General features: G+C 39.8%; 1 protein-coding gene across 1 annotated transcript in view; it reads left to right on the top strand.

Annotated features, from left to right (window-relative positions):
- SNAP25 (synaptosome associated protein 25) overlaps positions 1–14,372 on the top strand; it is a 60,420-nt gene extending 46,048 nt beyond the window's left edge. The window contains exons 5-8 of the mRNA XM_071740278.1: positions 2,308–2,425; positions 6,499–6,624; positions 8,692–8,836; positions 13,054–14,372. Coding sequence (XP_071596379.1) covers positions 2,308–2,425; positions 6,499–6,624; positions 8,692–8,836; positions 13,054–13,122 — 458 coding nt within the window. The 3' untranslated portion in view covers positions 13,123–14,372. The remainder of the gene's footprint in view (positions 1–2,307; positions 2,426–6,498; positions 6,625–8,691; positions 8,837–13,053) is intronic.
- Positions 14,373–15,340: the final 968 nt, after the last annotated feature.

The following is a 15,340-nucleotide window of genomic DNA, read 5'->3' as shown; positions in this document are numbered from 1 at the left end:
AAAAGCCAGCTCACACTCCCACAGCTTCTTCCCAGACCAAGAAAGAGTGTTGCCTAACCATGCAGGCAGGACTCTGAGTTGGTGAGGAGCAGGAGCAGTTGGAGGAATCTCACCTTCTACACCATACTACATTTCTGAAGAGATTGACACTTGTCAATGTGGCTGCAGATGCAAACCAAAGCTTATACTAAAGCCTCTCAACCTAAATGAGAAGTTACAACATGCATTAAAACAATCCAACCTTGTATCTCTTGGCTCAGCAGTTTACCTGGTAGAACTTGTGCAATGGATCTCTCAGGTTTCCTTATTAGCTTCTCAATCCTTTGCTCAGGTTATATCTGCCTCTTTTAGAGGACACTTCCAGGTAACTCTGATCCTATAAATGTATCCTTGGATTTGGCATCAATAACACCTGTGGTATCAGGGGATAGGCAGGTCCAGCTGAGGAGAATAAGATCTGATTGCTGAAGAGCAGATGCAGCTGGCAATACTGACATGGCAACTCTCCTTCTCAAAGCCCAACCTCACACAAGGATTAAACAAAAAGCACAAGTTCAATATTTCAATTATTTCAGCTTGAATTATTTAGGCCAGGATTTTCAAGGCCCTCTCGGGCTGATATGCCCAATACTCATTAAAATTAAATAAAATTAATTTTAATGGAACTGGGGTATCCAAATCCCTTAGAAAGCTTTGAAAATGTAAACCTCAATTGTTATTACAAACCCAAGTAAGAAATTAGGCCTATTCATGTTCCCAAAGAAGTCAAGAGGAGTTTTGTACTGATGTCAATATGCACTTTTTAGATTTCCTTTCCTCTCAGTCTAATTCTGTGTTTATATTTTTCTATTCAATGTGGGGAGTAGGAATGTATTTGTGTTATATTTGGATTGCTTTACTTTTTCTCTGTAAAAACAGTCACAGCTTTTCCTGGATTGAAATGCCACTCCAAGTAGCTTTCTCATCTAGGGTAATACTTATTTGGGTTTATCCTTCATGAAACAAATGATGAGGCTTTCCACCCATGTAAAATTGCTGTTGCTGCACTCCAGACTCTATATAAGACCCCTGATCTCACTGGATCTGTATCTGTTACATCAGCAGAGGATTCATTCCTACAATTTTTTGTTGTGGCATTCTGTTCCTCTAGGCCATCTTTCCAGCTTTAATACTGCAGTAATTAATACCTTATTCTTTTCTAAGCTACCAAGTCACTAAGAAAACTGTAAGAAAACATGAATGTTCACCCAGTGCTTGACTTTGTAAGATCCTTTGGGGAGAGAGACAATGAATGTCACACCTAGTGGTCCTCTTCCAGTGACCATCAGGCTTCTGTGCTGGTTGTAATTCCTCTTCATTCACTGAGGTTACTCCTAATTTTAGCATCTACACTAGAAAGAAAAGCAGCCCTAAGGCTGCATTCAGATTAGAAATTAATATCCAGACCAGAGTGTTAGGTCACAGTTCCCTCACCCTCTGGCAAAAGGAATATCTGGATATGGCTCCTTAACAGCTCACTACATCTGTGGTACCATTACTGCCAGCTGTCCCACTATCAGTTACCCAATAATCGAAGGAATTACTCTATCCAAAATCACCTGTTTCCAAGGGATTTGTAAGTGTAAGTAGCTGAGGTATTTTCCATGGAAGGAAAGCTTTTCTCACATATTAACATATATAAATGCAAAATAATAACACTTAATCTTTCTTCCTCTCGGATGTCATTGGTGTCTTAGTAAGTGGATGTATTGTATCATGTTTCTGGACCTTAAACTTTATAACCCTTCCTTTCTACATCATTACATCTCATTTAAATGACTATATTTCAAACATCTTCCTCCTTTGTTTTACTCTTCCCATATTAGCAAAAAGCATGTTTGGCATCCAGTGCAGCACATAGACTTCCAACAATGCATCACCTCAGATTAATGCATTGTAATGTCATTATTAATTCAGTTCTACACGGTCATTTTTCATGTTCTGTTGAAGACAAAAGCAAACAAACAAAAATACAATTCATTCCACACTGTCATCCCTTTGTCCTGACCAGAACAACTCGATCGTGTTGAAGAAGGCATGAACCATATCAACCAAGACATGAAGGAGGCCGAGAAAAATTTAAAAGATTTAGGGAAATGCTGTGGCCTTTTCATATGTCCTTGTAACAAGTAGGTACTGGGTACCGGCTCTGCTATGTGGTGTCCAGTTTTTTTTGTCACAGTGAATGTCTGAAGTTTTTGTCTTTTTTTTCTTTGTCCTTTTCCATCCGCTTCATTCTGTGGGGATAAAATACTTGTGTTTAATCAGAACAACTGGAACGCATCGAAGAGGGAATGGACCAAATCAATAAGGACATGAAAGAAGCAGAAAAGAATTTGACGGACCTAGGAAAATTCTGTGGTCTTTGTGTCTGTCCATGTAACAAGTAGGTGCTGCCTGCCTCATCTCTCTGAGCACTTAAGGCTGATTCCAAAGGCCTTGTGAAGCTCATCCTTGCTAGGCACATGGACAGGATGAGCATGTGGCATGCAGAAAGAACGATTCTGGTACAAATGCATTCATCTCATAGCACAGACAACTGACTGGGAATTACTGTAGATGCATTAAAATCAGGCATACTGCAGTGAAAGCTTCACTGTCGACACCTATTAATGGTAAAAGTTTCAACATTTTACACAAAGTGTACCGAGTGGTTACATTTTCCAGCAAACAAAAACACTTGGGCTACCTTATTCCTGGAGACCCTAAATTTTGAAATATATTTTCCCAAAGAAGTTCAATAAATGAAGCGAAAAAACTGAAAAAAACCCAACCCAAAAAAACCCCACCAACAACCAAACCCAACAACCAAACGAACAAAAAACCCTAGAAGAGGTCATAATGGACATTACTTAAAATTATGGATGAAATTAAGACATTGTTCAACAGAAAGAGTCTGTGATGAGGTCTTGAAAGAGACATGCTTCACAATTGGAACTCAACTTGAAATGGTTTTCATCCTGCCAGAGGCAACAAATTTGACAAAACCTGAGCACATCAAATTTCTCTCATTTTGGTAACACGTACACTAAGCAGAAATGTTGAAATGCATCGAATTTGCTTGCATGCCATCACACTTGAATGAAACCATCCTCCAAGTAATGCAAAGCTTTGTTTCAAATGCCAATTGACAGTGCAATGTCTGGTTCTGTGGGTGTAGGAAATCAGGGACAAAGTAGACCAACCCAAAGTCCTCAAGGAATGGCAAATCCAGCATGCAGTGAGTAGGCACACAGCCAGGTTATAGTGAAAAGATTCATAAATGCTTGGCCAGAGATGGTATGGGAAGCAAGGCAGAGTGCAGTGGTTCTGTAATAATATACTCACTTTCTGAGTGGCACAGACACTTGGTTCTCAGCCAGGGGCTGATCCTATTGTGATTATCAAGACGAAAGGAAAGAGAGCTGTCATAGAGTTCAGTGGGTATTTTGCCAGAAATCAGAAAGGTTGGACTGGGTTTCTGCCTTACCAGTCATATTGATTTTGAAGGTAATTCCCTTGGGACACAATGCAGATAGTGCCTCCGCTTAAAAAAAAAAAAAAAAAAAAAAAAATTAGTTTTCTTCTGCATACCAAGACACAAGTACTTTGCTGGGGTAAATATATTGCCTAGAATATATATACTAGTGCCTTGGTGTGCAGAATGTAAGAGGAGCAAGTAGGACAGAGAACCTTTTTCAGTCACACTGCCTTAAATTGGCATCAGCTCTGATGAAGGCTTTAGCCCTGCTGTCTTGCACCAGAAGACCCAGTGCTGAAGTGCTGAAGGTACAAGAACACGAATCAGAAACTCTACATCTCCCACACTCTAAATGCTGTTGCAGCTTAAAGAGGAACACTGTCTTGACTTGCTCCTCCTGGAGAAAGCTGGCATAATGCCTGTATCAAAAGTTCACTCTTTAAGTATATAAAAGGATCAATACATTTTGCAGGAATTGCCATTTTTTAGAACAGCTTTAATATGCTGTGTTATGGGAAAGACTGCTATGAATTGGCAGCCAGATCCATGGCATGGATGGGGTTAGCACTTGACACATGGCCTTAAATCATTTACCACTTCACTATGGTTGCAGGGTCATTAAATCAATAGATTCAAACCCAAGAAATACTGAACACATTCAATGTGAGGGACGTTCATTTTTAAAGGTGTCTCTTCCCTGCTTCAAGGCAGTATTCTGACCTTCACAGTCTGCAGCCAGATTTCACAAACTAGCATTAGTCATTAGTCATTGTGTTTAGAAACAGAGTATGGATGAACAGTGCTTTTAAGGACTGTTCCTTGAATCCTGTGCCAGTATTCAAGTGGAACAAATAAGATGATATTCTGAGAAGTGGAGTGTAGGAGGGAGCAAAATCCATCCAGTTCTAGATATCAGTATCACCATCATCCCCTAATGCTCCACTGGCTGGTGGTAAATTAGTGACATATATTTCAAAAGATTAACCATTCCACACATAATTATACTCTGCTACTTGTAAATACACCTCCATGAGCCTTACCAAAGTGTATGGCTTCATTCTTAGGAGACCCAAAATGCCCATGTCATGAAACTTTCACCAGATTGTATTCAAAAGGACAACTATTGACTGTGAGCAGATCCAGACTTCATCTGTTGACTTTAATGTAAAGTCCACAAGAAACTGGAGCTCAAGCTGTGGTTGCAGAAAATAATTCACCTCAAACAGAGACTGTCTCACTCTCAAAGTTGCACAGGTCTAAAGAACAGGCCAAAATCTGTAAATGTATGTTCAGAAAGAGAAATCTCATTTAATTTACTTACTTGCACTCATTTGTAGAAAGCTGATGTATAGATTTAGAACAAGTATTAGGAACAAATCAGCCAACCATCTTCTTCTTAAGTCTTTTTAAGTCTTCACTGATTTTAATAGGAAATAAGCAACAAAACAGATGAGTAGGAAAGATCCTCTTTTCATCTACTTTTCAATTCTATACTGAAGCATGCACACATCTTCAGGCTCAACAGAAGCCAAGCTGCTTCAGGGGGCATGGAGAGAACATAACACAAGGGAGGGTTTATTGTGTCCTTTCCCCACTCCCTGAGGAGCACATTCAATTTCTCAACAAAAATCCAAGCCACAGAGCTGATTATATGACTGATTGGAGCCAATTGAAGAACAGGGAAACCATGGTGGTTTGCAGTTCTCAACAGCTTTGTTGGAAACTGCACCATTTCCGGAATAAAATCAAGAATCTATACCTTCAGTAGTCACACACTCACACTCTCCCTGCCAACCCCAATGACAACAACCCTAAATATGCTGCACATGCTAATCTGCCACTGAAGGTATGCCTGAATTTTAATTTTCTATGCATGGCAGCTCAGTCAAAAATGGTTCTCTGAAAGCTGATGTAAGTGTCATAAACAGCAAACATAACAAGTCGCTAGGCTATTTCAAAGTCCTGTGGTTTAAAGCTCCTGAAGGAAGTGATGATCCATTTTTGCCTGTGTCTTGCTTATTGTGAAGCCTGTTACTGCTGATGCATTAAGAGTATGATGAACTACTGGGGCAACTGTGCTTAGTGAGAATGCTTCACTTCTTATTCATGCCTGTAGCTGGTGCATGAAGAAAAATGTAGAAAAATTTCCCTTTCTGATGCTAGATTGCTCGTATCTCTTCTTTTCTCCTGCACTCATTTCACTTCTGCCTATTTTACTTTTTGTCTCTGTGGAAAAAGGTTTGTACATCAACTGTCGATGTATGATTACTATTTTCAAGTACCGATATATTATCTCAAAATCTAATGAACCCTATGAATTTTAGGACAAAATCATCCCCTAATGACCTTGGTAAAGGTTAGTGGCTTTAAATGCCTATTTTGCCACATACGTGTTAAAAAATATCAACAGAAACCCTATCTTCTGCATGATAAAATATTTAAATCTAGCCAATGCTCTAAGAGGGTGTGTTGCTGTGATATGATGTACACACTATACTTGGCAGTTCTGTTTCTATGTCTGTCTTCCAGTATGTTATCTGTGTTTGATGTCAAAATGTATGTCACTGAAATGAAATGTTTCCTATTTATCTGTATTTCTTCTCTGTATTTCTTTTTCTTTCTCTCTCTCTTTTTTTATTTTCTTTTATTCTTTCTGGAGACTAAGTCAACATCCAAGAATCTGTGTGCAGTGTTGTAGACTTGACAACTGCAATTCACCCTATTGGAAACAAAATCTCTGACCATCACAATTGTTGTGGCAGTAAAGTAAAAAAACCAAACCAAACCAAACCAAACCAAACCTAACCAAACCAAACCAAACCAAACCAAAACCAAACCAACCCAAACCCCTCCTTTTACTCAGGGTTATGATATATCGGTATACAATCAATGACCCTCTATCTGAAAACTCATTTGCTTGATTCAGCTTTTAGCTTGGAGTATTTTGCATTTGTCCTTGTCCACTTGATGCTTTGTTACTCATCGTCTTTTTTGCATAGGCTTAAATCAAGTGATGCTTACAAAAAAGCCTGGGGCAATAATCAGGATGGTGTTGTAGCCAGCCAGCCTGCACGTGTTGTAGATGAACGGGAGCAGATGGCCATCAGTGGTGGCTTTATCCGCAGGTGAGCCTTTTTATCCACTGTTTTCTCTCTATTCTCCTCCTCACTGATATATTTAGATTTCTCCCATATGGTCATGAGTTCTGTGATGCTCGTTAACTCCTTCAGTGGCACTGGGTAATGTGATGGAGCCAGGTTTTCACTGAGTCATGGGTGCTCAGATTTAGGTTGATGGTGGTTAAGAGAGGTGCTAAAGGCTCACTGCCTCCACTAACTCCCCCTGGCCTTGTAGGTGCTTCCCTGGCCTAGTGCAAAGGATGTTTACTTTGCTGAAACTCCTGGCAAAAACTGTTTTAGCCCTGAGAACCAGAAGATGCTTGAAAATGTGGCCCCAAACCTTCCTCTTTGAGACTGCCCAGATTTGGGCAATAATAAGAGAAATTCTATCTATTTATTTACTTCACAGCAGCAATTGAGGACTGTCACCGCCAGTCAGCGCTGTCCTCTGTGCTCCAGCTTCCTGGCATGAACACTGGATGTCATTAATGACAGTTGTCAAATGCCTGAGAAATTAAGTGTTAGATAAGTACTAGCTTAATGTTATTAGGTCTCAAGGTACATAGTGCTCATTATCCATCCTTGCTAGAAGATGCACCACAGCCTCAGGCACCCCTTCCTTCACTTTCAAATGAAGGCACTGAGCCAAGCACAGAATTTGAAGCACACTTTTAACTACAGGTACACTGCTTCCCTGTCATAACTATCCAGAAAACCTCACTGAACTGGGAATTATGCACCATTCCTCAGCTGCTGTAAAGCCACAACCATGGAGAAACATTGATGCTTCAGTAGTGGCAATCTCCCTGCATTTAAATGAAAGGCAATTTGAAACACACAGCTATACTAATGGAAACCAGACTGTAAACTTTCAGCAACACATAGGGACCCAGCAATAAGTACATACTGATTACAGTGCTTGTAGAGCATGTATTTAGATGACAATATTATCAGCTGAGCGGATAAAAGCATACCAGTAGGCAAAGCTTTGATCTGTGAAGATTAGGGACACTGGATTAATAAGTAATTATCTTCCCCAAAACTATTATCCACTTATTTTTTTGGCTGTTGGGATAAAGGGAAAGCAGTGTGATAGAAACAATGCTGTCAGGCAATCTGGAGCGTGGGATGGAGTTGCCATTTAAGTTTGCTGGGTCTGCCATTCACTTTTTTTGTTTTTTATTTCTGGATGGCAGCCTCATCAAAACAAAGGCTAAGGCATGGGAACAGCATAGCAGTAAAGAAAGTTATGCTACACCATAACTGTTCTGCAAAGAGCCTGTAGCACTCTCTTGGCACCTACATGAACAAAATAGGTAGGCTCAAAGTGATTTTCTGAGTGGGATCCACAGACCTTGCTTTTCCCAGTGCCAATTACCACATGCCTCTCCAGTCACTGGAGAATTGAACTGATCCTTGACTAAAAGCACAAGTCTTTTCTTCTAAAAACCAAGCAACTGAAAAAGACGGGGCTAAGAACAAAAACCAAAGGATCTTTACTAAAGCCAGTAAATCTGAGAGAAGCTGTTTCTGCCATTTATCAGAAATACACTTAATTGAATAGGATGTTAGGCCAGGATTTTTACAGCTGAAGCAGCTCTTCCCCAAAATTTCAGTGAACCCCAAGCATAAGAAAACTGAACAATATCCATTATCCATATAGTTTAAGGAGGAGAGCTAGTATAGCTCAATTCCACCGCCCTCCAGCATTTCCCACCCATGGATCCTAAGGGAGCACCCTTTCATTCTTTCTTTGAGAAGGACCGCCAGGAGCAGAGAGGTGTAGTATGTGGTACAGTCAAGCTCAGACAGCAATACTTCTAGAAGCAGCAGACAAAACCTGTACAAATGGAGCAGTGATGAACTCACGCAATTAAACCCAACATCCAAAAAATAAGCACATAGTGTGGTTTTTAAGGCTAGCTACTTATTAATTCTTTTTCTTCAAAGCTGAGCACAGCATGCTCTTCAGGTGACAAGCGAAGGAAGATGCAGGGGAGGTTTTGGGTGAATCAGAGTTTCAGGGGGAACCTCCTCTCTCCCTACTTCAAATAACTGCTTTTTTGCTCCCAGGGTAACAAATGATGCTCGGGAAAATGAAATGGATGAGAACCTCGAGCAGGTCAGTGGCATCATTGGCAACTTACGTCACATGGCCCTGGACATGGGCAACGAGATCGACACACAGAATCGCCAGATTGACAGGATCATGGAGAAGGTAAGAGCTGACATTTCTAAGAGGACCCCAAAAGGGGCTGTGTTTTCCCTTCTGCAAGGACAGGCTGTGCATGCTGCACTTTCTCTTCAGCTCAGAGAAGGAGAAGGAACAGAAACAGCTGCTAGAGTTCTTCTCTCTTTTCCCTCCAAAACTCTGAGACAAAGCAAAGTTTCCTGCTGTGGATCTTTAGTAACTTCCAGTTCAGATCAGGTTGAACCCACACTGTTGGGTTCATCAGACTAGAGCTGGTGAGGAGATCCCTTAGCACAAATCAAGGCTCCCTCTACAACAGCTTGGGGAAAGGAGAAATGCCCTGAGCTGTGCAGAACTACAGGGTCTGGTTCTGAAGGCACTGACACTTCCTGGCAATTTTTAAGCTTTCCTGTACTTTTCTTTCCTTGAAAATTCCATAAGCAATAGAGAATTGGATCACCTGTTTGGAAGACCTGTCACAAAAAGAGGATGGGGAAGGCTTTGTATGGTAACCATGCAGCCAGTCTTGTGCTGCTTGCTTATAAACACCTTAGGACAGAGATTTCCTGGCTCCATCAGTGTGTGTGTGTGTGTGTGTATATATATATATATATAAACAAATATAAAAATAACTAAGGCTCAGCATTACTATTGCAAAATCATCTCAAGAGGCAGAGAGCAGTTCTACCAGACCTGCACTGCAGATTTCTGAAGCAGATAGCAGCACCCACCAAGCCTGGCTGGGAGCTCACTGCCATCCTCAGATCCCAAGATCCGCAAGCCATCTGCAATATATGCTGGCAAAGCTCCAGGCACAGCCAGGCTGAAGAGATGTAAGAGGCTAGATCTTCCTCTGGTGTTAAAATAAATACAACACTCGACTTCAGCTGAGATTGACACCACCCAAGGATCTAACCCAAGGACTTATATGGGCTGCTTAGAGTTAATGCTGACCTTAAGTGGTAGAGCTTGTACTCATGAGCCTTTTTACACGTGCAAGCCTTCTCACATGAGTGGGATGCCCATACCTATTTTTCATGTCAGTTAACTACAAAAAAGACTAGTGAAAAAAAATTAAATACTGCACTGAGGCATACACTCAGAGAGCTTTCCCTACTGAAGGCTGATTCCAGAGACAACAGGGTGAAGTATACGCTGCCCTAAAGGTGGGAAACTCATCTCTTCCACGTGTCACGTAACACAGTAGAGAACATGGCTTTGCATTTGTCAAATTTTTGTTTTAAAAAAGCTGCTTCTGTTAGTTTTACCGCATAGGAAAATGGACAGTGTCACTGCGATGCTATTCTGTAACATTTCATATTTCTGGGGAAAATAAGAGCATGGGGTGGGGGAAGGATTTATATCTGTTATTCATATGAGAATCTCTAGAAAGCAATACACTAACTACATTACAAGAAGGGACTGGAAGATTATATAGCATGCGTCATAAATATCTTTAAATAAGAACTCTAGGACATATGTTATTTTCTCAGAGTAAGCATGAGGACATGCACCTGCTACCATACTCATGACATTACACAGTGGAAGGAGATTACACAGTGGAAGAAGATCTCCCTGTGGAAGGCCCTGGTGGATGGAAATCAGCTGCGTCATATCTGTGCCTGCAGGATACTATCACTAGCTGCAGCAAGCCTAACAAGCCACTGTTCTCTCAGTTCAGGCTTGCAGACATCTGGATTTTGAAGAAATTGCCCAGTCCCTTTGTGCACATGAAGCACTTGGGCCAAATCTCTAGGCAGTACATGCTGAGAGCAGTTGGCTAATTGAGGGACTGGCCTTCCATGTCTACGAGGTCTTCTTGCAGAGTTTGGCATTTCACACAACCATAGAAAAACAACATTGCAAGCCAATGGGATTCATTAAATCCAGCCTTGAAGGCAGGACTCATTAGGTAGAGTCCTTGGCTAAAGAACGGTGGCACATTTCTGGGAGGGAGACTTCCAGTGTACACAGAGGAGTTGTCATGAAAGCAGCACAGAACCAAGACAGTCTTCAGTCAGTGAAAATATGCCACATTTTTCAGAGTAAGGACATGTAGTGATGAGATACTAGAAAAAGGAACCCAATATATAAGGAAAACCATCTCTAAAAGACAGAAATTATATAATAATGAATACTGAATTCATAATTCAGTATGGGATAATACTGAACCCTCAAATGCATACATATCCATTTTGCAATACAATATGCAACAGGCCATCATCCCTAGCTAGCAGTGGGCATACAGCATTGCTGGGGCTGTTTTCTTTTCCTGACCAGCTGGAGCACTGAGCATTTGATCACTTATGATCATTAGAGTCACCCTTGGCTGGCACATTTCACAAAAGCTGCATCACTGCATCACTTCACAAAAGGGGTGCATTACAAAGCTAACTCAAGTGCTCCTGAAGCATTTATGTTAAACTGGATGCAGGCATCCAAACCAGAGCAATCTCATCGGGGAAACGTAATCTGATCTACCCACAGTAATCAGAAGAGCAATGAATGAAAGGCTTTATCTTTCCCACAGATCAAAGAGAAAGGGACAAAAACAAAAACGATGATGCAATGAGCAGGGCAAATTGCAAATTGCCAGGAAGAACCTGACCATAAAATGAGCCACAAATAGGAGGCTGTGAGGAAAAGCAGGAAGGGCTCAAAACTTTCTTCCCTGCCCTAGGTGGAAAGGTCTACACAAAGACTCTCACTAGTTCTGGTGCAACATCACAGAGGAGTTAGACTTCAGTATGCTTACTTAGGAACATTTAGTTTAATGAGTACTCAAGCAATATTCCTGTGTCCCATGACAAACATGATTGCTTCCAAAACTGTTCAATTATTTTACACAAAACTGTACTGTAGTAGACAAGGTCAAAGTCATGGCTAAAATAAAGGACTGTGGGTTACAGTGAGCAGTGATGCATATTTACATGTGTTGAGGATCTGGTTCATGCTACTGTACTAAAAATACACATCTATGTATAATTTGCCAAAATAATTATGTAGAAAAACCCAAGATATTTGAGACTGGGGTTTTTTTGCACACAATGATCCTTTTAAAGGATCTAAAATGTATGTAGGAAAGTTGCTTCACCCTTCTGTCTTTGCAAACTGGAGATTTAAAATAAATCTGTACAATTGGATATGCCCCAGAGATTCAGGAACAATCATCAAAGCTAACAAAAAACAGCCCTCAAACCACAGAATTTGATACCTGAGTTCATAATTTTAAAGCAGTAACCCAGTTCTCACCTTTCCCACAGGTCTGATTTTGAAAATTGAAAATATTTTCTATCTGGTCCCTCTGCTAGCATAAGTTGGCATAGCAACATGGGCTTGAATGGAGCTTTGCCAAGTTTTGTCGACTAAAACAATGTCTTTAGTCTCCAAAACTAACTTCTGCAGAACTACAGAAAGCCATGGTCAAAGTGTCTTCCCACTAAAACAGAACTCCTAAACCACCCAAGTGGTGCTTTTTTATTAATGTCATTTGATAGGCATGGAAAGCGTTACCCTATGGCAGAGAGTGAAGTTACACAGTTCAGCCTATACTGGACTAAATTCTAGTGTAATTGCTTCAACTAAGGCAGAATCCCTGCCTTTTCTTAATTCCTGGTTATGCTGCTGCCCAATGAGAGAGGTTACTCTGTCCTGTAACTGCACTGGTGAATTCTGTTGAGAGAAAGGAATTCTGGCATCACTCCTAACAATTCCTTTCACATGTAGAGCAAAAAGATCCAGACTGATGTATTTTCAAATAAAATTATCTTTGCCAGCATTCCCTCTATCAGATGATCTAGCTTCCCTGCTCCAGTGAATTTTAGTTTTGATTGCATGCCTTGTGATCTAAATTACAACAGAGTCTAGGTCCACTGAATCTCAGAGAGCACTGAGCCTTTCACCAGTGAAATCCACGTGCACGTTATCAGTTCTCATCACGTCATCCTTACCACTAGCACTACCCATAGCACCAAGTACAGTTCTGGTGTAGCATTTACAGTTCAGTGAAGCTGAATACACACTTAAAAGCTCTGCTCAAAGAATTCCTGAAGTGTCACAAAACCAGCAAATAAGTAATTTTCTTTTGAGTCTGTAGCACCACTAAAAAAAGGTCAGGTCTCCAGTATTTTCAAGTATTCTTTTTTCACCTGACCTAGCCAGAACCAGAGAAGCGTCCACTGAGTATTGAAGATGTTCTCTTTCTGCCCTGTATTCATATGTTTCTTTTCTTTGTGTTTCCCTAGGCTGATTCCAACAAAACCAGGATTGATGAAGCCAACCAGCGTGCAACAAAGATGCTGGGCAGTGGTTAAATGCAGTGAAGTGCATTTCCTTTTAGTGCTGTCCAACAGGGCAGCACCTTCATGCTTTTATCATGGTATTTACCTACTAGGTTTGCACACATGCACATATCAGCCCCATTGTAAATGTTGTCCTGTGTAGTTTGTCAGCTTTCCAAAAATGATACTTGTAATTATTTTTTTCTAGATATCTTTCTTTCCAAAGGTTGTACATAGTGCTGATTTGATGGCTATAGCTCACTATGATGTTTCTGGGATTTTTCCTTTCCTTGTTTGCGTTTTGGATTCCTTTTCTTTTTGTTCCCTCTCCTCATTTTTTTTTTTTTAATGATGTTTGCTGAATGACAACACTGTTGGAATGCTAAACGTGCTGTTAACCTCTAAATATACAGTATTGTTCTTGTAAAACTGTGACATTCCACAGAGCTACTGCCATGCTCCTGTCTTTGGATATCATGATGTTTAAGCACTTAAACCTGCTGTCTTCGGTTCTTCATTGCCATTATCTGTTGTTATGATTTCATGATTAGACAATGTGGAATTATATTACTATAAGAAGCATTGCACTAAAAAGTGATGTGATTTATGCATTTATGCATGAGGAATAAATAGACTTTTAGACTCCTACTTAAACAAGAATTTTCCCATGGCAGTAGCACACCAACAATGACAACAAAAGCATGCTCAGTATTCGGACTCTTTTGGGACTATGTTATACCAGCAAGTTTGCAGTCGTGCCACTTTTTTCTTGTTGATATATATATATAGTTATTAATCATGATCATTTTTTTTTAATTATGAAAAAAAGAGGGATTTGGCACTCACCACTTAGCCATTGCCAGCAAAATAAAAGCTTGGCTGAAAATATGTCAAAGACAAAAAGAAATAAGTGTAATATATTTGGTTTGTCTGCTGCTTTTGAAGACTATCTTTTGGAGGAGACAACTACCATATGAAATGGTGCAAAGAAATGTAATTTTTATAAGGCTCTCTCTTACTAGTCGCTATCCCCATGTGGTTTGTTACCAGTACAGTTCTCTGTTGCTTACCTAGAGCTATGCACACCAAATCGCTGAGATGTTTAGTAGCTAACTTAATTAAAAAATAATAAAAAAACCTAAATGAATGAACTCTAGATAAACTGTGAGATAAATATAATTTACAGCATGTAATATGAAATTCCTTATGTCTCCTGTCAGTTTGTGAAGTGATTGACATTTTGTAGCTAGTTTAAAAATTATTAAAAATTATAGATCTCAGAATCCATGCTTGCTTCATCTATTTGTTGCCCTGTGTGTCAGTGACAACCAGTTATTTGCTATTTACGTGGGAAAAGGAGAAGTGCAAAGTCTAAAGATTCTTTACAAGCTGGATTTATATTATATGTGGGAAACTGAAAATTTCTGTTTGCAATGCAGTATAAAAGTAACTCCTCTAAAAACAGCACTTTTCTCTCAGCACATTCCAAGTGAATATTATTGTATAGAACCTGGCTTGGACTGCCAAACACTGAATCAAAACATATCTTTTCCCAGAGAGAGAAAAAATGAAATAAATGTTATGGTACAGAAGGACACAGTTCCTTAGTCAAAAAACTCCATTTCTGTAGTGGATCCACATGCTAATACACCTCTTTTTCAGGGAACACTTTGAACTGCAGACTTTTTATAGCCTGCTAAGAATAATTTTTTCAAATTACTTACAATAACTAATGTTTACTGCCAATGAAAAGTGTTATCATATTTCCCTGGGGATTTTCCCTATATGGACAAATTATAATTAACTCTGCATGAGTGACAGTTAACTCATGTGTCTCATATGGCCCTAAGTCAAAATGCACAAAGAACAGGAATGCTTGCATAATTAAAATCGCGTGATAATGTAGACAAGCTATATTTTCTTTAGCAGCTTTTTATTTTTAGTATCTATTAAAAATTCATTTATACAAATATTTTCCTCCTCTACTTCAAACCAAAGAGCAAACTTCAAGCAAACATTTTTAATCTGCTGACCATTTCCAATGCTGTTCGTTCAGGAATTCTAGAATTTGTGACAGCACTATCATTCTGCTATGTCAGAGCCTACTAAAAGAGGGCAATAACAGTACTGGAAAATGTGTCAGTATGGGAACATAAAATACAAGAATATTTGAGACGGGAAAGAAATATATAAGAAAGTGATGAATATGTTAATGGTGGTATTATTCTTGTCTGTATGCCAAGAATGCACC

Source organism: Heliangelus exortis, chromosome 3, assembly GCF_036169615.1.
Source record: "Heliangelus exortis chromosome 3, bHelExo1.hap1, whole genome shotgun sequence".
Classification (NCBI taxonomy): domain Eukaryota; kingdom Metazoa; phylum Chordata; class Aves; order Apodiformes; family Trochilidae; genus Heliangelus; species Heliangelus exortis.
Note: the sequence above shows the minus strand (reverse complement) of the source record. Positions and strands in the feature narration are given on the sequence as shown.